The 26730-nt window shown below is 41.9% G+C and overlaps 12 protein-coding genes and 2 non-coding genes across 14 annotated transcripts; 8 read left to right on the plus strand and 6 right to left on the minus strand.

The window, feature by feature from the left end:
* The first annotated feature begins 102 nt into the window (after window positions 1-102).
* On the plus strand, window positions 103-1609 carry V1516DRAFT_674080 (uncharacterized protein). The gene has a single exon (XM_066922029.1). The coding sequence runs from the start codon at window positions 120-122 to the stop codon at window positions 1575-1577; it is 1458 nt and encodes a 485-aa protein (XP_066778462.1). The 5' UTR covers window positions 103-119; the 3' UTR covers window positions 1578-1609.
* Window positions 1550-1962, minus strand: V1516DRAFT_674081 (uncharacterized protein). The gene has a single exon (XM_066922030.1). It carries the CDS (start codon window positions 1923-1925, stop codon window positions 1620-1622), a length of 306 nt encoding a protein of 101 aa, XP_066778463.1. The 5' UTR covers window positions 1926-1962; the 3' UTR covers window positions 1550-1619.
* Window positions 1963-2061: 99 nt separating this feature from the next.
* Window positions 2062-2937, plus strand: V1516DRAFT_674082 (cyclin-like protein). Its single transcript, XM_066922031.1, has one exon. It carries the CDS (start codon window positions 2092-2094, stop codon window positions 2905-2907), a length of 816 nt encoding a protein of 271 aa, XP_066778464.1. The 5' UTR covers window positions 2062-2091; the 3' UTR covers window positions 2908-2937.
* On the minus strand, window positions 2483-4082 carry V1516DRAFT_674083 (uncharacterized protein). The gene is made up of 2 exons (XM_066922032.1): window positions 3885-4082; window positions 2483-3830 (listed from the first exon to the last, which is right to left on the minus strand). Exons 1-2 carry the CDS (start codon window positions 4018-4020, stop codon window positions 2911-2913), a joined length of 1056 nt encoding a protein of 351 aa, XP_066778465.1. The 5' UTR covers window positions 4021-4082; the 3' UTR covers window positions 2483-2910.
* Window positions 4083-4140: 58 nt separating this feature from the next.
* Window positions 4141-5780, plus strand: V1516DRAFT_674086 (uncharacterized protein). Its single transcript, XM_066922033.1, has 4 exons — window positions 4141-4344; window positions 4433-4564; window positions 4609-4729; window positions 4788-5780. The coding sequence occupies exons 1-4, from the start codon at window positions 4180-4182 to the stop codon at window positions 5492-5494; spliced, it is 1125 nt and encodes a 374-aa protein (XP_066778466.1). The 5' UTR covers window positions 4141-4179; the 3' UTR covers window positions 5495-5780.
* A 78-nt stretch (window positions 5781-5858) lies between these two features.
* V1516DRAFT_663940 (PIN domain-containing protein) lies at window positions 5859-7007 on the minus strand (the record flags this gene model as incomplete). The annotated part of the gene is made up of 3 exons (XM_066920551.1): window positions 5859-6310; window positions 6362-6815; window positions 6861-7007. 3 exons carry the CDS (start codon window positions 7005-7007, stop codon window positions 5859-5861), a joined length of 1053 nt encoding a protein of 350 aa, XP_066778467.1.
* A 685-nt stretch (window positions 7008-7692) lies between these two features.
* On the plus strand, window positions 7693-9554 carry V1516DRAFT_663941 (uncharacterized protein; the record flags this gene model as incomplete). The annotated part of the gene is made up of 2 exons (XM_066920552.1): window positions 7693-7734; window positions 7806-9554. 2 exons carry the CDS (start codon window positions 7693-7695, stop codon window positions 9552-9554), a joined length of 1791 nt encoding a protein of 596 aa, XP_066778468.1.
* A 631-nt stretch (window positions 9555-10185) lies between these two features.
* Window positions 10186-10257, plus strand: V1516DRAFT_t29. The gene has a single exon. It is a non-coding gene; the product is annotated as a tRNA-His (tRNA).
* A 926-nt stretch (window positions 10258-11183) lies between these two features.
* Window positions 11184-14751, plus strand: V1516DRAFT_622139 (cation transport protein-domain-containing protein; the record flags this gene model as incomplete). Its single annotated transcript, XM_066919566.1, has 6 exons — window positions 11184-11262; window positions 11321-11934; window positions 12109-12508; window positions 12569-12670; window positions 12728-13888; window positions 14069-14751. The coding sequence occupies 6 exons, from the start codon at window positions 11184-11186 to the stop codon at window positions 14749-14751; spliced, it is 3039 nt and encodes a 1012-aa protein (XP_066778469.1).
* A 219-nt stretch (window positions 14752-14970) lies between these two features.
* Window positions 14971-17276, plus strand: V1516DRAFT_307417 (uncharacterized protein). The gene is made up of 2 exons (XM_066918882.1): window positions 14971-15721; window positions 15779-17276. The coding sequence occupies exons 1-2, from the start codon at window positions 15434-15436 to the stop codon at window positions 17174-17176; spliced, it is 1686 nt and encodes a 561-aa protein (XP_066778470.1). The 5' UTR covers window positions 14971-15433; the 3' UTR covers window positions 17177-17276.
* A 695-nt stretch (window positions 17277-17971) lies between these two features.
* V1516DRAFT_623135 (uncharacterized protein) lies at window positions 17972-20848 on the plus strand (the record flags this gene model as incomplete). The annotated part of the gene is made up of 2 exons (XM_066919615.1): window positions 17972-18368; window positions 18444-20848. The coding sequence occupies 2 exons, from the start codon at window positions 17972-17974 to the stop codon at window positions 20846-20848; spliced, it is 2802 nt and encodes a 933-aa protein (XP_066778471.1).
* Window positions 20849-20861: 13 nt separating this feature from the next.
* V1516DRAFT_307163 (DHBP synthase RibB-like alpha/beta domain-containing protein) lies at window positions 20862-22601 on the minus strand. The gene has a single exon (XM_066918881.1). The coding sequence runs from the start codon at window positions 22456-22458 to the stop codon at window positions 21262-21264; it is 1197 nt and encodes a 398-aa protein (XP_066778472.1). The 5' UTR covers window positions 22459-22601; the 3' UTR covers window positions 20862-21261.
* Window positions 22602-22682: 81 nt separating this feature from the next.
* On the minus strand, window positions 22683-25539 carry V1516DRAFT_674101 (COG4 transport protein-domain-containing protein). The gene is made up of 2 exons (XM_066922034.1): window positions 24487-25539; window positions 22683-24432 (listed from the first exon to the last, which is right to left on the minus strand). Exons 1-2 carry the CDS (start codon window positions 25217-25219, stop codon window positions 22745-22747), a joined length of 2421 nt encoding a protein of 806 aa, XP_066778473.1. The 5' UTR covers window positions 25220-25539; the 3' UTR covers window positions 22683-22744.
* Window position 25540: 1 nt separating this feature from the next.
* Window positions 25541-25623, minus strand: V1516DRAFT_t30. Its single transcript has one exon. It is a non-coding gene; the product is annotated as a tRNA-Lys (tRNA).
* Window positions 25624-26730: the final 1107 nt, after the last annotated feature.

Genomic DNA, 26730 nt, shown 5'->3' on the forward strand with positions numbered 1-26730 from the left:
GGAAATAAAATAATAAATCGTGAGGCGCGTCGATATCTTTAGTGAGGTTCGGGTTTGTGACTGGACGCGTCTAAACGCTGGAAACCTGGTTTGAGATGACAAGACAAACTTGGTCATTAATGGACATTCCATATCGAATATCAATACACTCTAGTCGAGGCACGGTGCGATATCGGGGCCAGCTGCCGATCTGGCCTGGCGTAGAAGTACTTGGTGTTGAGTGGGACGATCCGACACGTGGAAAGCACAGTGGAAGTTTTGAGGGGACTGAATATTTCCAGGTTCGTATTCCTAACAGTGGGAGCTTTATCAAGAGTGGTAGAAAATTTGATTCAAAAAACAATTTTTCAGATGTTTTGCACGAGAAGTACGCGCCCGAAAAACTAGATGTCGATGAAGAAACCGATATCAAATTTGGTAATAAGATAGCTGAGCGAGTTGGCTTTGACAAGTTTAGACGAATGCAGGCGCAGTTAGATAAACTGAGGATTGTTGCATTGAACGATCGATGCTTGGCATACTCTTCGGATAATCTTTCTGAGATTTGTCCCGCAATCGTCGATCTAGATTTGTCTGATAACGTGTTTGATTCAATATCAGAGATTGCGAAGATTGTGGTCCAGTTACCGAATTTGAGAATATTGCGGTTGAACAAAAATCGGCTTTGTTCGTGGGAGTTAGAAGTTGGACTTTTGTCCGCCTTTACCTCGTTGCATGTGGTTTCTTTAGCAGATACTTTGGTGCCAGTTGAGACTCTGTGTCGGTTTCCTAAATTGTTCCCCGCGGTAAAGGAGCTCGGATTGGCTGGAAACAGATATGAGTTTAGTAGCCTCAAATTTGAATCAGCATGGGATGGTTTAGAAGTTTTAGATCTATCTAGCAACTGCTTTGCTACTATTCCAAAATTTAGGGTAAAGTCGGATTCCAGTTTGCAATTCACATCGCTGAATTTAAGTTCAAATCACATCACAGAAGTACTAGACGATTATACACTGTCCACACCTCTAGAATCTCTTGATCTAAGACACAATCAAATCAGAACGTGGAAATCACTCGATAGACTAGCAGCCATTTTTCCGGATGTCAATAATTTGAAACTACAATGGAACCCGGTTTTTAGCGATATGGCCGATTCAGATATCAAGATATCAATCATCGCGAGATGGGCAAAGGTTCAATTAGTAAATAATATGAAGGTCTCCGATCAAGAACGGACGAACGCAGAACTATATTTTATGGCCAAGGTTGTGCAGGGCAATGTTCCCGATTTTAATCGGTCTAGTCTACGCTGGAAACAATTATGTGCGATTTATGGCGAGCCGGATTTCACACCGCAGCGCACGAAATCAACAGTTTTAGAATTGACATTTGTTTACAGAGGACAGAAGCGGATAAGAAGTCTTCCTAGAGGATTAACTGTTCAACGAGTTTGTCTGCTTGTGAGTAAATGGTATAAAATACCGGTTACTAAAGTGAAGTTATATGTCGATGACGGATCGAAAGTCGAGATGAATGACAGTTTACGCGATGTCGAGTTTTACAACGTGGATTCCGGATCAAAAATATTGATTGACTGATGCATATATACAAATAAAATTAAAATTCATTGAAACTTGAAATTAGTGTTCTGAATTTCGTAAGGTTGTCTTGGTTGGCTGTTCAACTCTCCACAGATATCCATCACCGGCCCTAAGAACGGCCAATCCAAGAAATCCAATTCCAAAAGCCCGCACTGCGTAGAATGTGAACCGTAATTGACTTGGTTTCACGTCCTTGTAGAAATCACTTGTCGGATCACGTAGCCGTGGATTGCGGAGAAAATAGTATCCGAGACCGGAAAACATTCCGACAGACATGAGACGGCAGGGCAGACAATCCTGAAATTCTTTATTCGAACCTGGTAGAGGAAATGTTGTTTCTATCATTGTAATATATTCATATTATATTGAATTTTAATAATAGTATTTCAGCAAATATAAGTGTGGAAGAGTTGTTAAGCTACAGACAGATGACATGAATGTCCCAATTAACCCGGTTTGCATTCTACATTCTACTTGATATCACTACTTTGCCTATAAATGCATAAATTCTATGACCGAATTACAAATCCTCAAACCTCTTTGCAACGCTTTAGCTACTCCTAGACAAATTGTTGAATCATATTCTCAGGGTCTCACCGCCGAACAACTAGACTATCTCCATTATGTTGGTGCGCAATTGATCTACACTGCCAGTCTTAAGCTTCAACTCCATATCTCAATACCAGCTACTGCTGCTGTGTTATTTCATAGATTCCATTTATTACGTGGCTTTCTGGAATTGGATATTAAAGAGACTGCTCTTGCATGCATTCTAATTTCAAGTAAGGCTCAAGAACAGGTAGTTGATCTTCGAAATATATCTATTGCGGTCGAGAAATCGATTCTGGACATCTACGACCAATATACATTTCCACCTGAATTCGACGCAACAATTGGGCTGAGATTCAATAGGATAGTCTCGACAGAGACGGCAGTTCTTGCAACTCTCGGCTTTGACACAAAAGTAGTTTTACCGTTCAACATATTATGCACATATCTAGACTATATTCAATTACCATGCCATTCTCTGATTCTCAAAACGGCATGGGGTTATATAAATGATTCGCTACGTTCTCAGATTTGCATTCTTCATCAGCCTATCACTATTGCGGTCACCTGTCTTTGGATTGCAGCCCGAGAGCATGATGTAGTAGTGCTTGAAAACAGGCCATGGTGGCAAGTGTTTGACGTTGATTCTGAGGATATGGGACATTTATTGCTATTGCTAAGGCAAGCTAAGCATATTGCGTTACGTTTGGAAAAGGAGGTAGTGGCAGCAGAGGCTCCGCTTCCAGTTACTGTGGATCTTGTAGAAAACCTGCAATAGCATTCAATTTGATTTAGCCGTCTTTCCTAATCGAGAATTTATCGGGAGCTCCATGATCTGTCTTTTCATATTCAGATCTAGACCATACTTGACTCCTTTTGTGATTACGCCTAACATAGATGCAAGCAGGCCATCAAACTCATGTCCTTGGGCGATCGTAGCTAAATCTTCGGTTCCCAATCGTCCAACAAGAGCGTCCATTTGACGTAGAATCTCGAAATCGTCGCTGGTAAGCTGTTCCTGAGGTATCTGCAACACGGCTGTCAAATATTCCTGGACAATTTCGATCCGCGAATAAAGCATATTGATGGCACTGGATTGACTGCTCAACTGAGAAATGATTTCTTCAGATTTGTTCATCGTTGCCAGATTACCGGAAATGGCTGTAGTCTTGGCCTTACTAGAATTTCCACTAGTAGTGACAGAAGAACCCTCGCCGTTTTTGAGAGAGTTATCAGCGCTAGGATCGGTAGTTGGTTTGATATCTGCTGTCTGTATAACTTGGTCTTTTTTGGCAACATAGAGCACACCGATATGCTCTGCTTCATCGCTTTCAATCCGATGCGGGACTTCCGCAAATTGACAAGATCCGTCTTCGGTGAACAAAGTCTCATATATTATGATTGGCAGATCAGAGGTAGCTTTTGCTGGGTCCATGACTAGTAATAGCGGTGGAGTATCGTTGTGAAATCGCGATAAGAACTCATGAATTTGTAGAATATCCGTAGATGGTTCATACGGAGAGATAGCAGGAATATAAAACCAACCTATGAAATCCAGATCTTCAAAGCAAGACTTAAATTGTTCCAGTTTGCGCATAATCAAAAAGCCGTCCAGTTCTCCATTTACGGCACTTCGGAATTCAAATGATTGCTCGATTGATATTTCTCGACCAGTTTGTTTTCCAATTAGCCCTCCGTATACTGAAAATAGTTAATGAGCAACTCTGCTAGTGAATTAATGCATTATGCCCTTACTGCTTTGCTTGCTCAAATGCATCCGCGTGTAGTAGTCCGAGATGTTGAGAATTGCAAGCGGATGTAATCCAATCGATAGATCGGAAACATAACGAGAGCCGCTACGTACCACTACCAACGACTTGCTTTCGGACATTTATGACTATTTCTAATATAACAATAATTATAATGCCTTGAAAAAAAGATAATATTATATTATGGCTGTAAGTACAGTAGCATCACAGCTCCTAGCTCCCACTTACACATACTGGGAGTGTAAGAACGATATTTACCTTCACTCAAAAACATCAGCTAAATGGCTATTGACAGCTTACCATGGAGAGCGCTTCGAACTTCAAAAACGACCATCTTCCTTCAGAGATTCCAGACTGATTTCTCAAGTTATCAACTTTCAGTCACCGATCTCTCGCGATCTTGGGTCGATTGTGTATCTACAAGCGAGTTAATATCCAGAGCAAAAGTGTGTATAAATCCCTTGCATTTATTTCACTTCGAGCAGCCGTCGTGGAGATAAATCGGATATATGACAAGGCGACTAATTAGAAAAGAATGACAGGTTTTCAATTGATCTTCTCCAGCCGGGAAATTTAGAACAGTTTTTGGTCCGACTGGATAAATTCTTCAACGCTGAAGATCTACTTGCTCATACTGATATATCCATCACTTCAGAAGGCCACACCGTATGTGCCGAAATAGGTTCATAGTCCCGTCTAATATTGAGCAGCTTGCAATTAAATTTTCACAGATTTCGGAATCACTTACTCTGAACTGGATATTCCGCTTAAGTCCGGCTGTATCATCATTCACTCGGAGCATTCAAATCAATTTACTTGGAATTATTGATGGTATTTCTTAGATCACCGTTCCATCGTTTCTCAATGATTAACAAAAAATGGTTTTCAGCACTTTACGTCCAACAACATGATCTCATTTCGATTATCAAAGAAAAAGACTTCCACGTTTCCGCTGTACAAAGAGAACTCAATGAGCACACAAATCTGAAATATAGACCGCGACGCTTCATCGCCTCTGCGAGCCCATTTGATGAACAAGAATGGAAGCATGATTGGTTTGAAAACCATAGATCGTCCTCATCATTCGATAATTTTTTTCCGAATATTTTTGATCAGGTCCTTGGATATTGGGGTTATTCTGGCTCTGGTAAAATCGATCTCGATTTTCAAAATTTGGCAGATTATCAGTTACCCGACGATCCGTCGGATTTGTATTCAGATTCGAGCATGCTTGAGGGGGCAGATACAACTATTACTTTCAAATCCAAAAAAAGGAAATCTTCACCTACACCTTTGAAATCAAGCAGGCGTCGAAAATTAAGAGGTGTCATAGGAAGCAGTTCCAGACCGCCAAGCAAAGATACAACTCAGGAACTACTCCTCTCTTCTCCACCAGATTTAAATGATTCAGCGACTAATCAAACTAAGTTCTCACTAAGTCCAAACAGTGAACATTCACCTTCGTTCGGCCCAACTTCGGAATTAGAGAGACTCGTAGCGGAACGCCACGAGAAAATCGCACATCTGACGTCTTCTCAAAATCAGACAACAGCTTCTTCTTCTCCATCTAGAAAACCTGTTCGTCGCAGATTCTGAAAACTGTTAAAATATTAAAATGTCCGAGGTCTCTGGAGGCGTTTTATCAGTTATTGTGAACTGCAACATATAATCAAATATATCTCAGTCCACAGAGAAAAAACGTACTATGATCACGGTTGATATAGCATATACAAATGAACAATAATCCTAAAAATCATTGCTCATCCAGAAAGACTAATAAAGTAAAGAGTGCAAGCGCTGCTTCATTAGTCCACTGAATGTAATGCAATTGTGTTCAAATATGATATTAGAGACAACCAGTTTATTACTCGGTAATGCAAAGAAAGTCCATGAAAAATGCATCCAAATCCATACCCTAACTCATAAAAACTCCTTAATCCGTATTCGATGTCACTGACTATTATTGCGCGTATTTGGACGAAGCCAATCCAATCCCTCTCTTCCGATACTGCCCACGCGTAACTGTTCGTGGTAGCAATTTACCTCCTATTCCGCCAGTTTCTCGGTATGTGTTGCTCGATTCTTGCAGATCTGCAATCTTGATGTTAGGATCCGGAAAAGTATACCTACCCTTTTGTATAACATTTGTGGATCCTAGTTTAGGTTCAAGCGCTGCCGACTGTCTCGATTTCATGTGGCGGCGATTTCTCATTGCCGATTCTTTTCTAGCTTGTACCAGACCGGGTGTATATATCAATCTAGTAATCTCATTCCGGTCAATTGAAGACAGCCTGGGATATTGCTTTTCTTCAAATAATTTCTGAGACTCGGCTCCCAAGTCATCCAAATCTAATGATCTGGCTAAAATCATTTCAGCTGTCAATCCTTCCACGTATGTTACTGTCCGAATATCTTGCATCTATTAGTATTACCCAAATATTAGATAGAAAATTAGGCGCTCACTGTATATCAATGCTTTGACACATAAATTCTTATCGTTCGATAACAGAATGACAGGTTTGTGTCGCACTTCGAGAAAAAACCGGCAACAGTCAAGGATTGCATTATCATTTTTTAGTCCTTTCGCCAAAATCTCGTCTTCTCGCTGGCCGCGAATTCCAGGATCACTTCTCGCAAATGCTTGAAATAGCCAAGTATTAGCTATTTGAGCGGCAATAGCTACTCCATCTGATGACCGACCAGTGATATTACTGCGGTTTCTGGACTTCAACCCGTCAAGCTCTTCGATCACAGCCAAGGGAAACACGACACAGTTATAAAACTGCTGCGAGTAGCCGACGAGATCTTGAATCAATTTTAAATTGTCAATAGCAAAGTTAGTGTCCACTACATAGATCAGCGAGGCGATATCGATTAGCGCATTCGAGAAGGCATGAACGCTATTCAGTGTTGTACACTAAGATATTAGTGTCAGATTGAGAGGACAGTAAAATAGACCTACCGTGCTTTCAGATCTCGGTTTTAGAGGCGCTAGTGGATTTGAAGTCTCTTGCTCAATCGCGTAAGTAGTTCGGCTGAGTTCAGTGTTGCCCCCTTCTCCAGCCTGTTCTACATAAACTGAACGTATGGGCTTTACGTTAGAGTCCATCTTACATCATTAACAGGTATTAATGAGCAAGATGAATGTATAGTTCTAACCTAAAACTGGTCTCAACTGTAACTGACTAGTGGAACGGATATAATATTCGAAGAAAACTATAAAGGAGTCAATTAAAATTTTAGTTAGGGTTTAAATGATATTCTGCCGAATTCAGTTCGTCCAGCCGCGTACCAGTCCTCTTAAATTAGAATCATAATATATAGAAAAGTGATGTTATAACCGTACCAAATGTAGTCGATTGCAAAATAAAATACTAGGCAATTTCGCAAGCTTCAATAACTACGATAAAAATGTTGATCTGTTTTGTCGACCACTCCTGACTGCAGCCGTAAGCCCGAGGATCAAATTCTCGTACAATCCAGGTTAATTTCAGCTTTCAGTAGTCTTCTGCCGTCCATACTCTCTTCGTGCTACGTTATCCAGCAAGCTCTTTATGCAGTAAGCTATGTCATCTGGAAGATACAGGGACTAAATAACAAGCTCTTTTATTCGTGTGGCTGGCAAGCTAATGTACTTAAAGAACAATAGGTTCAAAGGAGACCATCTCAGCCGCTTGGTCAATCAGATGTGAGACTTAATCAGTCAGGAACTGAAGCAGGCGGTATATGAATGTGCAAGATGGATTTTAGATCTTCGAAAATTGTGTTTATGCGTGGCGATTGGAATAACTGCAATGTCAGGCTCAATCCATTATGATCGACTGGATAATCACCAGGTATGCGCAGGCAATTGCGGTAGAGCTGGTCTTTCTGGTAATCTCACGTATATCTAATCAATGTTTACTAGGTCGAAGGTTTAACTCCATATTCCAGGAACATTAGACAAAGTGGATATGCTTTAGACGATCCGCCAAATATGAATTATGAGCTTCCTGCACCTCTGGACCGAGAGAAATCTCTAGTCGATGAAAGCAGAGATTCTTCTGGTCTTGCATATTCTCCAGTCCAATTTTCTGTTGACTCTACGCTTGAATCTACACAGCTAATTAGCAATACAATTAAAGGAACTGGTGAAAGATCACTGAGTCGCCCTAAATTTTTCAATCTTGCAGCTTCAAGTCAAAAATCTGTTGTAGACAAGGCTATTTCGGACAAGAGTAAGATCTGTGGTTTGGCTCGGCGAAATTTCTTCTTAATTTTGGGCGTCGTTATTACGATTATCCTAGCTGCGATTGCAGCTGCAATTGGCGTCGTTGTCAGTAGGAACAAAAATAAGAACAAAATTCACACTGAAATGATAAATGATTTTAGTGCAATATGGACCGCGAGAACAAATACCTACAATCTCTCTCTACAATCAGATACTAAGGCTTCAGATGTCTTCTGCGTGCCTGATCATAACGAATTGCCCTATCCATACCTGAATAATTGGATATTATCGACAAATTATTATGATGACGGAGATATTGATAATTTTGATGTTACCAACTTTGGTAATCAGTTCTTTGTTGACGGTTCATATGCCGGAGTCTTATCGGTCGAGACAAACGTAGAAGATAACACAGATCCCATTTATGCGTACTGCAATATGACGTTGACAAAAAACATCAAACGTCAATTTCGGACTTCAGTCTATATCGAGCTGGACAACGCTTCCGGATCTGACGCAGTCATTTCTAATCTCACTGCGTTTGGAGTCACTATTTATCGGTTAGGATCTGATTCTACAAGCGTTCTTGTAGATGCCTCGATTTCTCAAGAAGAGTGGATTCGAGCTGGGCTTAATCGAAAGCACGTTACACTAACTTTCGATGTTGGTGCTTTCGAACAAGATATTGATGATGCTATCGTGCAGATTTCGACGACTCCATTGAACCAGAACAGCACTGTTTATGTTGCAAGCTTAACTGAAGCGAATGATACTTCTTGCAGCGGGCCTGATATTCTTATGGAACACTCAGAGATGTCTATATTATCTTTTGATGGCCTCGATTTTGTGTTGAGCAAGACAATGGCTAGTTTTTTTTGTACCCCAGATTCCAACGTTTTGGAGCAAGATTTTAGCAAATGGGAAACTTATGGGCTCGATTCAGAATCAAAGGAAATTGGCTCACCACTCATTCAATGGATTGACGAGTCTCCAGCTGGGTTTGCAATTACAGAAGGTAAAAACTGGGCAACTGGTCGATATACAAAGTTTTCATTGTCTTCTCATAAACATTATGCTATACGAGCCGTGTTTTCTTCGGTCATTCTAGTGAATGGGAGTCTGGAGAATGACTATGATGGATTTAGAATTGTTATTACTTCTGGGGGAGTCATGAATAGCAAAGAGGCCACAACGCTATTTGTGACTCGATTATCTCAAAGCGATGTAGTGTACTCTCATTTGAATGAACAGCAAATCACTCTTACGGTTCCTTCGCTCTACATCCCGAAAGGACGTGGCGATTTGAATAAGCTCTATTTTCACTTTTTATCGACTCCGGACCACTCTATCTCGATTATTCACAAACTCAGTGTGTACGAAGCTAATGATAAGTCTTGTCTAGGAATGGCACTTCCTTTAAGCAATGAATTAGTTAATTTCGCTTAAATTTATGCAATCTGATTTTACTCTAAGAGTTTCTGTACATGTATCATCTTCGTTATAATTCAAGCTTCAGAGATTGAATATCTCATTTCGCACTTAGGACCCACAGATATTTCAGATGCTGCTAGAAATAACGTCATATTTGATCTGAATGTAATATTTATTTGAACGTAGCATTTAATTTTTCGTCACTCCTTCGAATTCTGTGGACTCCATTACACAAATTCAATTTAGGATTTGGGAATTACATATCTCAGACGACTTCTAGAAAGTATTTTGGAGTTTGGTTGTGAATCGCTCCCATGGAATGACCCAAATTCATAGAATCATCTCTCCTCCAGTACTTTTGGATTTGCCTTCATTCTGGTTAATCATTATCCTAATTTGAGTGGAATCTTTATTTGATTTCTCAGGTGTTAAATCAAGAATGATCTACACTTAGTGGTAAAATATTTAGAAATATAAGACTATCAACAGAATAGAGGACGCAAAATATATGCACTAATAAAATCTAGAAGTTCACACCAAAGTATAAAACTGTCTCAAGCTAGCTATCTGCTATTAGAAGTCGAAGATATATCAGTGAGAAAACTTAGGATTACGACTGAATATAAGAATGGGTCTTTTATTGCAGGCCGTTGTAGTATAGTGGTCAGTACACTTCGTTGTGGCCGAAGAGACCTCAGTTCGATTCTGGGCAACGGCAATCTAGTCCGTTGGGTCTGCATTTTTTTGATAGTATTTTTACCATGTACCTTTTGTGTTTCAAATAATAGCCTAATTTTTCTAGAATTATGACGAACTAATCTTTATATATTCTTGCTTGTTTCTAAGAAATTCATGACTGCCCAACAGAAATTCAGGCAGAAATCGAGAAATTTTGAAAACGAGCGAGAGTTTATTCCAAGCAGATGGGAGCGATCGATTTCGCCACCGATTCTCTTTGGCAAATGAGATAAGTCAATGTTGAACAATGCATTGTGAGAAGCATGGGACTGGTTGCACTAGGGCTCCGAAGAATCCGTAAATAAGCTCAGCTAGATAATGCAGATAGACCATTACTTTCACGTATAATCATAAGTCGAACAGCTTTGATTTGAATCACAATTACTGGAGTAAATTAATTTCGACAGTTATATAATAATTCGTTAACTACGTCGTCCACTGTCTTAGACACTGAATAGCCAAAAAAATGTCGAGAAAGAAATCGAGGGACAAGCTTTGCTCCGGCGGAGAAAAGGCAAAAAAGCAATTTTGAACCACGCCGCACCAAAGCCATGTTCCGTGTTTGACGCGTTAATCGGCGATTTTAAATGTCGCAATTTCGTCCTCGTTTTCTTTCTATAACGGTATCAGGGAAATTTAAGAGAATTGATGCTGGGATAGAAATAACTACCAAGAGGATTACTATCAAAGTCTGTTTGGAGACGCGGTTCGTGACACTCTTCTGTTGAAGCAGGCATATTGGATATTATCACATTGATCACAATGCAGTTTCAATCTGTTTTCTAGTTTATAGATAGGCCACACCGCGTTGCGGTTTCGAATTACTTTATTTTGACTCAGTATTGAGCTGAGAGCTTTGACAGCATATCATTGATTTAGAACTGACCGACTTTCTCGAGACCAATCATGTCGGCGCGAGAAATCTCTCATGAACTAATTGAGTTCTTCTACTCAGCACTTAAGCCTCGATATATTTTGTTTCATTGTAAGTTGCCTATGAATGATGAGTGGCCGAATACTAACAGATCTTCGTTAAAAAAAAGTCCTTTATATCACATCATGGATTATTATTGGATCTATCATGATCTATCCGCAACGAAATATGGCTTACATTGACGCCTTGTTTTTCGCTGCTGGGGCATCAACACAGTCTGGTCTCAATACTCTTGATTTAACTGCACTTTCATTTTGGCAACAGATAGTGCTATACATTATTCCTTCAGTCACAAATCCCATTTTTATCAATTCCTCACTAGTGTTTCTTCGACTTCATTGGTTTGAAACAAGAGTCGAAGATATCGCTCAACGATCTCGAATTGATCACCGACTACGGAAAGCTCGGTCTTTTGGTGTGACAGACGATAACATTGATCTTGCTGAACAGGGCGTGGGTGGTCGACCGATTACTGTTGTGCACTCGGCGAAAATGACAGAGCAGAACTTTCCTGGACATAAAATATTTGGTGGTCGGCCACCTCCAGACTCTATATCTAGAGCAGAAGCTGATGAGGCTCTGCTGAACGCCCAGCAGAGAAACAGTAGTGACAATTCATCTTTAGGATCGGTTAAAAGATCGTATCAGTTTGCTTTGGCTATGAGGAACCGGGCTAATGCTCCCCCTAATCATGATGGCGATGGATCTAGCGATCAAGATGATGTTGAGGGAGATGATGAAATAGCGGTGATTCAAAAGCGACCTAGAATACCCAAGATTTCTATTGAAATGGCTACGGAAAACGATAATGGCGATTCTTCAGGTAGTACATCAACATCAAGTAAGTTGGAGCACTTGGAGTTATCTTAATTTAATATTTTACTGACCAGCGTAGAGCAAACAAAACAACGATCGTCTTCGTCCAGTGATGAGCCTGGACCAGTTATTTTTGGTAATGCCACTTCTGCAGAGATATCAGAAAACACGACACTAGCAAGCTCTACTAGCCAACATCCCACTCCAGAAGTCAGCGCTGTTACGCGTGATATCCGGTTCGGTGATTTACCATCGCCGCGACATCCTCGTCCTCATTACCAAGAGTATGAAGATGATGATGCAGGAGATGAAGCAGGTCCGGCTCTTGTAATCAAATCACCTCGTGAACAAGAACTTGAAGCGGAACAAGCCGAAAGAGATGCTCGGCGACATGGTCGAGATGTGGCATTTGTGTTATCGCCCGTTGTTGGCCACGGATTGCGATATAAACGTGGCCCAGATCAGTCAGGAGATAGCTTAGGTATTGACACTCGACTAGAAGGTGAGATTACTAGTCGAAGACGTAGTTTCGAGCTACCAGGTGACAATGTTGACCAGGGTGCGATCTCAGACACGGAAGATTTTGAAACTAGCGCACCCCTTCGGCCGACAAGATCACATGCTATTGGTCGAGATCTAATAAGTTTAAAAAATTCGCAACATTTGTTTCATACCGACATTGGAAAGCGGACTGAAACAGTCGGTACTCCAGGCCATAAAATAAGAGAGCGCGCTATCACAATTGATGCTCCTCGACCTGGACATATGATTAATCCGATTTCTGATCATGAAGGTGATCGTGGAAGACCTTTTCAGCCACGAAGAAACATTTCAGAATTTTTTTTCAATAGGACAGCAACTATGGAACGCGTAGAAAGGATGATTTCACGTACGCTTAGTAGGAACAAAAGAGATAGCAGCCCCGGTGCAAAATCGAGCATGTCGCGAAGATCGGACGGGGCCTTAAATTATCTATCATATGCACCTACTATTGGCCGTAACTCCGCTTTCGTTGGTCTCACAGATGAGCAGCGAGCTGAACTAGGTGGAGTCGAGTATCATGCTTTGAAGACTTTGTCGATTGTGTTGGTAGTCTATTTTTTTGGATTTTGGATTTTGGCAACGATAAGTCTTATTCCCTGGATTATACAAACCAATCGGTTTCGAGCTGTGGTCGAAAAGTATGACCAAAGCCCTGCCTGGTGGGGTGGCTTCATGGCCATGAGTGCATTTATGGATCTTGGTTTCTCGACAGTTCCGACATCTATGAATGAGATGAGCACTGCTGTATTTCCCTTACTTTTAATGTCATTTCTCATTGTTATTGGGAACACTGGATTTCCTTGTATGCTTCGACTCATCATTTGGATTCTCCGATGGTTTTTTCCTGAGGGCTCTCGGACTAAAGAATCTCTTCAGTTTCTGCTCGAGCATCCTCGTCGTTGTTTTACTTTGCTATTTCCATCTGGTCCAACTTGGTGGCTGACCGCAGTATTGGTTATTTTGAATGGTCTAGATTTGATCTTTTTCATAGTTCTCGATCTTCGATCGTCAGAACTTGATGGTTGGGATGCAGGTAAGCGAATTCTTGATGGCCTGTTTCAAGCGTTCTCGACTCGAACTGCTGGTATGACGGTTGTGGATCTTTCTACATTGCACCCGGCAGTACAAGTTAGTTATTTAGTAATGATGTATATCTCTGTTATGCCAGTCGCTATTTCCGTTCGTCGAACAAATGTCTATGAGGAACAATCTCTAGGAATCTATCGAGCACACGATTCAGATGATGAGGATGATGAGGAAGAGTCTGATAGCGATTATTCTGAAGGAGCAATCGAATCTGAAAGCGATAATGAAGATCGTCCATATAATATTAGACTAAGACCGTTTCAGTCTAATGGAAGTCGGCAGTCGGATAATTCAGCAAGAGACGCGAGAAATTCCGCGTACTCGAGTGGTTCGGCAGTTATTCATGGCGATAACCAGCTTGCAATCACATTTGCGGGTTCTCAAACACAAACACAGCGGCAAGGAGAGACAGTGGTGGACGAAAAGAATGGCCGTCGGCCGGGGACAGGCCCTCGACGGCGGAGTTCGATGTCGATTCGGGCAGCTCACCAGCAGGCCAAACAACGGCATCGAGAGAAAAAAGAGCAGAAAAAAAAGAAAAACTCTTTTGTGACAAATCACTTGCGACGTCAGCTGTCGTTCGATTTATGGTATATATTTTTGGGATTATTTATCATTTGCATTGCTGAAGGGGGCAAGATCCAGGATAGAGATAGATACGATTTCACTGTGTTCTCCTGCTTTTTTGAGATTGTATCTGCATACGGTACGGTTGGATTAAGCTTGGGCTATCCCAATACGACGACGTCGTTTTCCGCGCAGTTCACGACAATTTCGAAACTCGTCATTATTGCGATGATGCTACGAGGCCGTCATCGCGGTCTCCCCTATACGCTTGATAGAGCGGTTTTGCTTCCCTCAGATAAGCTAGAAGCAAAAGATCGATCTCAGGATTTGCGGATGCAAAGAAATCGTACCACGCGCTCTTTTTCTACCTATCATACTACTGGCCACAACGGTCATAATGTTGGTGGTAGGATATATTCACTGCGTGGTAATGACACAGGTGCAGGAAATGGTGAGGAAGGGTTCCAACATGGTGGGATGAACCAAGGGTTCGAACACGACCTCCATCCGAACAACAGGGGTCAATAGAGATCGTTTGTGACAGATTTATTAGTAGGCATTATATATTTTCTAAGTCCGGCGTTATTCGATGCATTTTTGTTTATGTTAGTTAATTAAATAACTACTTCTTGACTTATATGTAGTAGATTGAACTCTATTTACTCCAATGATTGCTTACTGAAATCAGCCGGAGTAAACTAACATTATTAGATTAGTTCTCCACTGGTTGACTTTTTGGTCTGGAAGCAGTCGGATACAGTTCGATACCAATTCCCACGTAAGATTTATCATCCGGCGAACCAACCAGAAATGAGATGATTACGGCGGACCCTCACTAGTTCGCCGCATGTCCAGTGGCGGATGTCGAAATTAGCGATTGGAACATGATATGGTAAGAGAGAGCGGTGGTTCGAGACCTGAATAGATACAATTTTTTTTGACTGATAAATATCTTCCTTTTTCTTTTCTAATTTGACCTTTTGCATGGCTATTGAGGTTGCCAACTGAGAGCTTATATCCATTTATTGGGTGAATTTGTTTGTCAATTTTGAGCTACGAGAATTGAGCCTGATAGCGGAGCGAATACAACCTAGGTGGAGGTTGAGCAACTGTTGAGCCTTACCCGAGATAACACCGGAAGTTCCAGTATTCGCTACCAGACAAACCAGCCGCGAATTCTAGAATCTCATTCACTTAGCTGAAATTCGAGATGACAGCAGCTAGAGCAATTTCACGTAAGCCCAGTTCCGTCGCTATTCTAGGTGGTGGCATCAGTGGATTATCTGCTGCTTATTACGTATCACGACTGCTCCCTAAAGAAACTAAAATCACAATATTTGAATCCAAAAATCGCTTGGGAGGATTTATTGAAAGTGAACGATTTAGATTGCCCGAGCAATGCCAGAATGGCGATGGTAAAGACTCGGTGTTGTTTGAATATGGGCCGCGAACTCTCCGAGTCAGTAAGCGAGTTAGTTCGTTGAATGCGTTTGATTTGGTGAGTATTCAGTTTTTATCAAAGTAGATCTAACTAGATCTGACTCTATTTAAATAGATAAACAAACTCGGCATGAAGGATGAACTGATAGTTATCGCCAAAGATTCTGCTGCTGCTCGAAACCGCTATGTATACCATCAGGGCCGGATCAACATGATTCCATACTCGTTGACTTCAATCCTCAAGTTTTACTTTTCACAGCCGCTCTTCCGAGGGATGCTGCCTGAAGTCATTAGAGAGCCTTTTAGGTTACGGGGACCATCTAGCGAAGCAATTGCGAAAGATGACGAATCTATCGGCAGTTTTATGACTAGACGATTTGGGCCTAGAATCACTGATCGACTATTATCCGGGGTTATACATGGAATTTATGCTGGCGATATTTATCAATTGAGTGTGAAAAGTATCTTGGAATATCTCTGGAAACGTGAAAAAACTGAAGGAAGCATCGTCCCGTTGTGGCGTGGTCGGGGACGGCAAGCTGGCATGGAAGAAGTATCTGCGTATAGAAAGGAATATGCCGAGAGAAACCGCAGGAACGCTGAAGAAATCACAGGGACAAATGAGGAATTGTTGGAAAATCTGAAAGGAGCGAGTGTTATTTCTTTTAAACATGGCATGGAAAGTTTTGTAAGCCGATTAACCGAACAATTGTCTGAGAGCAATGTGGACATTCAGAAGGGTCGATCCGTTCGCCATATCGAACCAATTTCGGAAAGTCAAGGCGAATCGAAAATTACAAAAGTCAAACTGACTCTGGACGATGGTACGGAGCAAATTTACGATCAGGTCATAAGTGCATTACCTGCACGAAAACTGGAAAAACTTGTTCGAGGTGATCGAGAATCTGTTGAGCTTGCTGAAGGACTTGGATCAATTCCATCAGTTTCGGTAGGAGTTGTTAACTTGTTTTACAATAAACCGAATCTGCTTCCGGTCACAGGATTTGGATATCTGCTTCCCCAAACAGTACCACTCGCAGATAACCCCGACCGCGCTCTCGGAGTTGTTTTTGATTCGGATACGGTCGCAAGCGGGGACGACTGTTTAGGTCCTAGCCAACAGAACGATGCTGCCGGTACAAAAGTGACTGTAATGTTAGGCGGCCACTGGTGGGGAGGAAAGAAGCCCGGAGATGTTAATATGCCTAGCGGACCGGATGAAGCTGCTGACAAGGCAAAGCAATTGATTAGGCGTCAACTAGGCGTGCAAGAACAACCGGTCGTCGTTCATGCAATGCTCCAGCAAAACTGCATTCCTCAGTATGTTGTTGGTCACACTGCTACTCTCGGTCGAGTTCATGAAGCTGTTCTTTCTGCGTTCGATGGTGCACTTGCTCTGGTAGGAGCTAGCTATCTAGGTGTCAGTGTGAACGATTGTATTTACTATGCCCGGCTGGCTGCTGAAGACATAGCGGCAGGCCGTCGGGTCTCTGGATTGGAAGCAAAGTTGTAGATGCTTCACATGTAAATAATCATATTACGAACTAATTAACTAATTTATAATAAAGTGCATTTACATAGTTCATTCCGTAACATGGATCATTCCTTATCCTTTGTTCTCCTGCGCTGTCCTCGGTATTTTGCTGCCAACACGTATTCTACATTCATATCACATGACATATCACCAACCCCACTGAAGCACTATTAAGCTATTCCAGCGCTGCCGCACTTTCGTACCTTTCCCAATGCTTTCACTTTGCGACTACTAGTTAGCGCGTTTGCTTGTTGGTTTTGCCGCGAATTGTGGTTAGAATTTCTTCGATTTTTTGCGTTAGAATTAAAAAAAAACACTTTTGTTTAGTTTGCAATCTTTTTGGTGTTATTAACTTTATTTTCTTGTTAGCATCTTTTGAATCCTTTTCTGTTATATTGCGTTCTAGCTCCCGTTGGTTTCCGTGTACTCCTGTGTTCCCCTCCTACCTGCTTTTCCCCCCTCCCTCGCTCTTGTTGCTCTGTTGAGCGTCCTTTCTGTTGAGCCGCGCCACGCCAGTCTCTCGCAGTGGGTTAGCTCCTCTTTGCACACAGCCCCGGCGCTTCATCCCATTCACGTACTTTATTCTGTTTAGCTTTTCAGTTCACCAATATTGCAGAAGCAGCAGTTAGCAGCAGGAGCAAAAACCAGTGAATCCGGCTTCAGGGCTTGTAGAAATACGCTGCAAACTCTCGGAGACAGCTCAATTGGTCTATTGCGACTTAACTTTTCCATCTCTGAAATTGTTTTTTGCCGTCTTCGGCTCAGACTACCGCAATGGCTTCCGTTATCTCTGCCGTATCCCCTACCGCAGCTAGTCTTGTTACCGCAAGTGCCGGACAAGATAGTGGTGGTGTAGGTCCAACTGTTACCGGAAGTCCTTCTCCATCTGCACATTTCTGCGCAATTACTGCTGATGAGACCGCCGTTCGACTGGGCACGTCGATTTCGCGTGGTCTCGAGTCTCCTCAAGACGCTGCCTATCGACGTAGCATTCACGGTCCCAATGAACTCAACGATGACAACAAGGATTCAATCTACTGGAGATTTTTTCAGCAATTTTACGAAAATCCTTTGATCCTGCTGTTATTGGCATCAGCATTGATGTCTTTCTTTATGGGAAATCTGGATGATGCATTGTCAATTACGTTAGCCATCCTCATTGTCGTCACAGGTAAATCATATCAGTTTTTGGTCCAATTGGACCTACCAAAAGAAGGGCGTTGTGTTTTCTAATAATTTGTGCTAGTTGGATTTGTGCAGGAGTATAGGTCTGAAAAGTCGCTTGAAGCCCTTTCGAGACTGGTTCCTCATCACGCAAATCTTGTTCGTGGAGAAACAGTCCAAGCAGTACCTGCTTCTTCTCTTGTTCCAGGCGATCTTGTCTCATTTTCTGTCGGTGATAGAATTCCTGCAGATGTCCGCATTACTTCCGCAGTTTCACTTCAGATCGATGAGTCCTCTCTTACCGGAGAGAATAGGCCTGTTCACAAGACCGCTGATCCAGTTGACGCAAGTCGTTTTCCTGCGATCGTCCCAGTCAATGAGCGCGTTTCCTGCGCCTTTATGGGTACTCTTGTGCGTGACGGTCGAGGTTCTGGTGTTGTCATTGGCACTGGTAAGGCCACGGAATTTGGCAATGTTTTTGCCATGATGGCCACAATCGCTAAGCCAAAGACTCCTCTCCAGCAGAGTATGGACAAACTTGGAAAAGATCTCTCCTTTTTGTCTTTTGGATTTATTGGATTAATTTGCCTTGTAGGCGTCATTCAGGGTAAAACTTGGCTTGAGATGTTCACAATTGGCGTTTCGTTGGCAGTTGCTGCAATTCCTGAAGGTCTCCCAATTATTGTTACCGTTACATTAGCTCTCGGTGTTCTTCGTATGGCAAAGCGCCGTGCTATAATGCGACGTCTTCCTTCAGTGGAGACGCTTGGCTCAGTTAATGTCATTTGCTCTGATAAAACTGGTACGCTAACTCTGAACCATCTTACAGTCACTCAGGTCTGGACTGCCGACATGACGGAGGCATTGGATATCGTTGATGGTGCTTCTGCTCAAGATAATTATGCTTTGCAGAGCGCGCTTGTGGTTGGTTCCAATTGCAACAATTCAGTTTTTGTTGCGCGTGACCATAAACTTCATGGTCCCCCAGTAGATATTGCTCTAACCGAAGTGCTCGACAAATTTGGTATGGATGACATCCGAACTACTCGTGTTCGTGTGAATGAAATGCCTTTTTCTTCTAGCCGAAAATGGATGGCTGTTGTTTCTCATGCCGCGTCTGGTGGAAACAATGTTGTTCATGTCAAAGGCGCTTACGATGTAGTTATCGACTTTTGCGAGTCGGTATATCTTTCTCAGAATGGCAGAGCTATTCCTCTTGACGATGCAACCCAGGCGCGTATTGTAAAGGCTGCTGAGGAAATGGCTCGAAAAGGTCTTCGTGTATTGGCATTTGCATCCGGCACTGGTGATTCGTGTGATAATCCTGCAAAGCTTACTTTTTGCGGTATAATGGGCATGTATGATCCTCCTAGACCTAATGTGTCCAAATCAATTTGGCGACTTGCTCAGGGTGGAGTTAAGGTGATTATGATTACTGGTGATTCCGAAGTTACTGCTGGAACTATTGCGTCCTCGATCGGCATTCCGTTATTTGGTGGAAATTCTAATCCAAAGTCGGTTATGCGTGGTCAGCTTATTGAATCAATGTCTGAGCTTGAACTTCAAGAAGCTATCAAAACTGTTACCGTGTTCGCTCGTACATCTCCTGAGCACAAAATGAAGATTGTTCGCGCGTTACAATCCAAGGGTGATGTGGTTGCCATGACTGGAGATGGCGTTAACGATGCGCCGGCTTTAAAGATGGCTGATATCGGAATCAGTATGGGAAAGATGGGCACGGACGTGGCGAACGAGGCCTCTGATATGATTTTGACCGATGATGACTTTTCGACCATTCTCTCTGCAATCGAAGAGGGCAAAGCTATTTTTTCAAATATCCAGAACTTTTTGACATTCCAGCTTTCTACCTCTATTGCTGCTTTATCGCTGGTAGCTATTGCTACTATTGTTGGCTTACCAAATCCGTTGAACGCTATGCAAATCTTGTGGATTAATATTTTAATGGATGGGCCACCTGCACAGTCACTTGGCGTTGAGCCCGTAGATCCTGAAATCATGGCTCGTCCTCCTCGAAGTAGGTCTGACAAGATTCTCACGATGAAACTTTTTCGCCGTACCTTGTTTGCAGCGCTTTTCATTTTCGTTGGCACGCTTTTTGTTTATCGCAAAGAAATGGCATCCGATGGAAAAGTTACTGCTCGCGATACAACAATGACATTTACCTGCTTCGTTTTTTTCGATATGTTCAATGCACTAGCATGTCGTTCAGAGTCGAAATCGGTTTTTGAGCTTGGATTTCTGTCAAATCCTATTTTCAACGCAGCAGTCGGTGGTTCTTTACTTGGACAGTTTGCAGTGATTTACATTCCATTCCTTCAACGGGTGTTTAAAACTGAAGCCATTTCTTTTCGAGACATTTGTTTCCTGACTCTAGTTGCGAGCAGTGTTCTGATTGGAGATGAGATTCGGAAGCTACTGAAGCGATCAAAGATCATGAATTCCTTTGGATACAGTCCGAGAGTCTAAAGATACCAATTATGTTTACGGAAATTCATATGCGAGTGTTGCAAGGATCTGTTCAAATTCGAGTTTGTTATTTTCTTCGCTCTTCATATCTAGCCTCGTTGGAGATGTAGCAACATTTCTGAGATGATTGCTGCAGCATGTTCAAAAGGATAAAAAGCAAGCTTTTGTGTATATATACGGGATGCTGTGAATTTATAAAAGAACAGTATACCATTTTTTTATTTGATACAAGTTATTGATATTTATTTTACCGTTCAAATGATTTTGTCTTCAATTTTTTATGACTAGATTTGGCATCTATTGTATTTTCCTGTTTTATTTTGTTTGAACAGCATGTTTGGTCGATATTTGTTTTTAATATATATGATTTGAGTTTTGAACAACACGGCAGTGGAGAATAATGCTACTTGACTCTACTTTACTTTTCTTCCTTGTTCATAAATTTCCGAAGCAGCCTTCCGTAACCGATTCATAATTGCTAAGCCTTCATCCGCATCATCGATTCCCTCCACGAGAATTAAATCTATGTCCCCTGAATTTTCGTCAGCATCTCGAAGTGCTGCGAATAAGTTTCTTGCGATAGAAGGCCGGTCAGTTCCGAGAGGAATAACACGAGTAATGTAAGTCTTCACACTTGAGGGCCATTTGGACAAGTCGAACGAAGACGCAGTCAACACGACAACCTTAAAATGCTGAAAACTAGAGGCCAAAGCTGCCGAAGTGATTAAAGAGGACGAAATCAATGAACCATCATGATCACCAACAACAAGGACTACTTTAGTTGTAGGAGAATAGTGACGGTACTTCATTCCAGGTGTACGCACGCTTTCATTGTCCTTGGCTTCACTAGGGCCAGAAATCACACCTTCCCACGCAAGACCGCCAGCTTTACGGATCATCTCGGCAGATACACCTCCTGGTCTCAGAATTTTCGGTGGAAACACGGTGCCATCGACAACTGTGCTTTCTACTCCCACCCCACAAGGTCCGCCATCAAGAATTAGTGGGATTCGCCCTTTCATGTCGGTATATACATGCTGAGCAGTAGTAGGTGAAGGTCGAGTCGACGCGTTTGCAGAGGGCGCTGCCAGAGGGAGATCAGACAATGCGATCAGAGCTCGGGCAACTTTATGGGCTGGCATGCGCACGCCAAATGTAGACTGTCCTGGCGTGCAAGCCGGTGATATCACAGGAGTGGCACCTCCTGAAGTAGGTAAAGGAAGAATGATGGTGAGAGGTCCTGGCCAAAACGCTTCAACTAGCGGCTTATAAACCTGCGGAATTTCTGTCTTAAGGACACGCCGTAATTGATCAATCGACGAAATATGAACTATCAGCGGATTATCACTCGGCCGGTTCTTGGCCGCGAAAATACCGCGAACTGCATCTGTACTCAATGCTGACGCACCCAAACCATAGACTGTCTCCGTCGGAAAAGCGATCGGAGCTGATTCGGTTTTAATGATGTCGGCCGCTTCTTGCAATGCCAAAGTATTTGGATCTGGAAGTGCAGGTAAAACAGGACTAATGGCCTCTGGCGAGTCTGCGAACTCGATTTTAGAGATATCTATAGGTAATATCTTTGTTGTATTTCCTTCGGGAGTAAACATCTTTCCTGATTTTTCCAATTTTGATGTTGAATGTAATAACACTCTGAGTGTTCTAGCGAGCGCAGATTCTCTCCGAACAGGGAAGAACAGCGGTTTGAAAACCAAAATCGTTCCACCAATGAAATTAATTCTAGCCAGTATAAATAACACCACAGTCGTTTTACTCTCTCTTTACTGAATCTATCTTATTTGTCTATTAAATGTACAAAATTGTGCAAGATAACACCAGAAAATCTTGGAAATTTGTAATTTCTATAATATCAAGCCGCAGAGACTGTGTTATCAACTATACAACACCTGTTGCACCGTCGTCGATCCTTATTGTGGAAGCCCTCTTCCTTTCTTCTTCGCTAAGCACCCATTCGATTCCACCAGCCTCTAGCTCCTGCTCGTCAAGACCAATTATCATCACAAGTTGGGCGACGCGGACAAATTTCTCACGCAAAAAATACCATTTACCTTGGCTTACGTGCGAAATAATTCCAGCAACATCTCGTTCAAGTTGGATCGCACCCAGCTCATTGACTCGATCAGTCATCGCCCAAACGCGACGTTCCAGCATTCCGGAAAGCTGTTCACTAGTTAAACTTAAAACGCGGCTGTAGTTTTCGGCCGTTAAAATTCTCCGCAGCGGTTTCATCATACTATCCCAGCCATAACTAAATCTCAATCGAACGAGATCAGCTTGCTGCTGCGATAGCTTGTCTTCAACATCTTCTGTACTGTTGTCACTGCCCTGAACTATGTAAGTGGCATCTTTAAATGCTTCGTGCAATAATGGTCGTAGAACAGGTTTAATTACTTGCACATATATGACCTGAATTCCGTCATTCAATAGCTCTCTGACTCGCTGTTTAAACGATGATGATAAACTTTTCAATGCAGCTACAACAGCTTCATGGTCATTTCCAAATGATACGACGGAAACTACCTTGCCATCACCTACACTTGCAACAACATTCCGTATTATCCGCTCGATATACTCAGTCGCAACTGATAGATTATTGAGCATCAGTAGAAATCCGTTCACTTTGTCCTGCGGCGGAAGATTGATATTAATATTGCTTCCTAATCCTGTATTGTCGCTGCTTCCGGTAGTTGCTCGCGGATATGTTTCATCTCTCATCTTGCGTTGGATCATACCAACCAGATCAGACTCCAGCACACGTCGTACATTGCCAATGACATTTTTGATAAGATGCATATGACCTGTAGAGACTGTTCGTTCCAGAACTGCATTCAGGACATACATAACATCATCTATCGCAGACGTAATTAACGGTGATCCGGGCGATGGCTCTGCTGGTAATTTGATCAAACTGGGATACTCATCCAATTGAAAAGCCTTCTCAACTGATCGTCGAAAAAAAAAGGTAGCCATTGATTCGAAAGCTGGTGCAACTCTAGTATTCATTTTTGCATATAATTTCGAGTCGGGCAAAATAGGCGGAACTGCAAGTCCTACTGAAACAGTTTGTCGTGGCTCAGATTCTGATTCTTCGGCGCTTTTTAAGGAGGTTCCAGTTGACTTGATTTCAGGCTCCTGCGCCCACCATTTGATTGCCAAAAACTTGCAATATAGTGACCATCGCCCAAGAATGACTCCAGTCTCGTTTAATAGAATATCAATATCCTGGGAGCTTATCCCTCCTCCATCAACCGTATTGTTTGAATTACCAACAGCAGGACTTAGAGACCTATTAGCAGCAGCCGTGCCCATGAAACTCTGCACCAAAAAGCTGAAAGCATAACTTTTGATTTCCGACAATCGTCTCGTGATCAATCGTTCGTCGAAGAAAGTATCTAAAATTATACCTCCCTGTGTGTCAGCTTCTAGTTGAATTCGCTCTATCACGCGCTGCATTTTCCCTCGGCCGTAATAACGCTCGACAATTGGACTATGTTGATCGACAATAGCAGCAATATTTTCAAATAATCGCGAAATTACCATAGCAAAAAATAGAGTGCCCTCGACTAGATACATTGTTGGTACGGGGATTAATCAGTAACAATTAAAGATATAATTACCTTTTGAGCTCATCAATTGTCGACTTTGGCTCGCTATTATCGAACAGACGAATTTAGCATAAATATCCAGGCCTTCTCGCTCCTTTCCGATTAGTGGGAACAATTTAAAAAATCTGGTGATCTTTTCCACATCTTTGGTTTTTGCCGCACTCTCGAATTCTCTCATAAATAAAGCGCCAAACATTTCAGTAGCTTCCTGCAGAGCCACTGATGGACTGTCTGGATTTTCTTCCGTTGGAACCATCGCTTCTGCAAATTTTCCTTCCACGAGAGACCGAGGCAGCATACTAGCTCGATGGACGTTCTGGGCCGCCGCTTCCCAGTCGCGGACTTCAGTAGCATCATGTATAGCTATAATACAGCTTTTCAACTCTTGAGTTTTCGCAACATATTCCAATGCTTCTTGAACTCGACTCTGTTCGCGATCTAGTTGCCTCACTTTTTGGCTCATCCGACCAGCAATGGAGGACGCGTCAGATAATGTTTTCACCAAATCTCGGCCAACTTGATGCGGGGTGGTCAGACCGGCACCTAAAATATCCAACCGCTGTAACGAATAAACTAGTGGTGCCATCTGTGATTCATGTAATGTTCGCAATTGATTCGTCAGTTCCGCTCTTTCAGTCTGCACATTCGCCATGGCTACCAATAACTCTTCATAGGTTGAACATTGTGAAACTTCAATCGAATACTCAATAGGCTTGGCTCCATCTACCTCATTTTCATCAGCCATTCTTCCTGTCAAAAATCCTTCGCAATTTGGTTGCTGCTAGTACAATCTATCTAGTCTAGCACTCAGAACATTCGCTGCCGAGATCATTACTTTCACAAGTCGTTCTAGTTTGGCCCCTGAGGAGTCTAGCATTTACCTCCCCACTGCAGCCGCACTCATATTAGCCGATGTCATGAGTTAAACGTCCAGAGAGTTAATTCAACAAATCGTTTGACGCAATTTTTGAAATACAGCTATTATTGTAAATATTAAGGAAAGCCCCAAAGATAATTAAATAGTTTAACTATCTATTTATGAAACAAATAAAAAATGCGAAAAAAAAGCCTCACGCGGGGGTCGAACCCGCAACCTTGAGATAACCAAATCTTAAGAGTCTCACGCTCTGCCAATTGAGCTAGCAAGGCAAAAGTTAGATAGTGGACCATCTATTTGCTTACACAAGCTCAAATGTTTAGTGAGTTACATTTTGTTTCACACTGTTAGTAGTACATATATCGTACTATACCTTGAAAGCTCCTGGTTCGAAGAGTACCCTATTTTCTTGTCAAGTTCAAACTTGCGCAAAGATAGACGATTTTAATCTACTTTTTCTATCTCCATAATTCTTTCGTCTGGTCAAAATCTAAATGTGAATATATCATTCCAAAAAATGCATTGTCTAGTTTCAGCTAGAAAGTCATTTTAAGTGCATTGTTTACATGATGTGGTGCATTTATAGGCTGATCGGTTATCTACGTCATTGATTTAGAATTTTGGATCTCGGTATTGCAAGTAGTTTACTTACGTAAAATAATATTAGTTTTGTTCGTAGTCGTACCACTTCCTTCTGACTCGGCCTTTCTTTTTCATTTGGAAAAATGGTATATCCTATGGTCACTTGGACTCTATCGATCTGGTATCAACTTCGATATTGCCTTTCAATTATTGTCAGTATAAATATCAGCATTAGTTTCTAATACAGTATTTACCTTAAATCTTGCTAAAGCCTTTTCTTTGAGTCCAAGTTTGAATATTGCAACCAGATTTCGAGCTCGCTGCTCATAATTCGTGCAAGGCTAAGCTAAGATCAAAGGATGAAGAACAAAGGTTATGAGTAAAATACAGAGTAGAGGGCATTTCCGTGGTTCGAGAAATATGATTTGTTATTTACCCGTCAAATCCAACTTGTTTCTGCACAGCTGTAGGGGAGTTAGAGCCTAGGCAAAACTGTATTGATTGTATTATATATTTCCCCACATCCACTTCAGTCTCTATGCAAAACGTTGCTACAATACTTTTATTTCATCTCTCAGCCCTGATAGCATTGAAGAGATTCATACGATCGACTTCTTCAACGAGTATATTAGTAGACGTCCAAGATCATTTCGGTGATTCACAAGGGTGAAGTGCTGTTCAGCTTGGTAATTGGACCTTTCAATCAAATTCGGACATTTTCCTTAAAATATTACCATGAACAGTTAGAAAATGAGTTAAATCAATTATCGCCTTAATTTCCCAAAGCTGGAAATTTG

The sequence above is a fragment of the Lipomyces oligophaga genome, assembly GCF_038497815.1.
Source record: "Lipomyces oligophaga strain CBS 7107 unplaced genomic scaffold V1516scaffold_3, whole genome shotgun sequence".
NCBI classification, from domain to species: domain Eukaryota; kingdom Fungi; phylum Ascomycota; class Lipomycetes; order Lipomycetales; family Lipomycetaceae; genus Lipomyces; species [Lipomyces] oligophaga.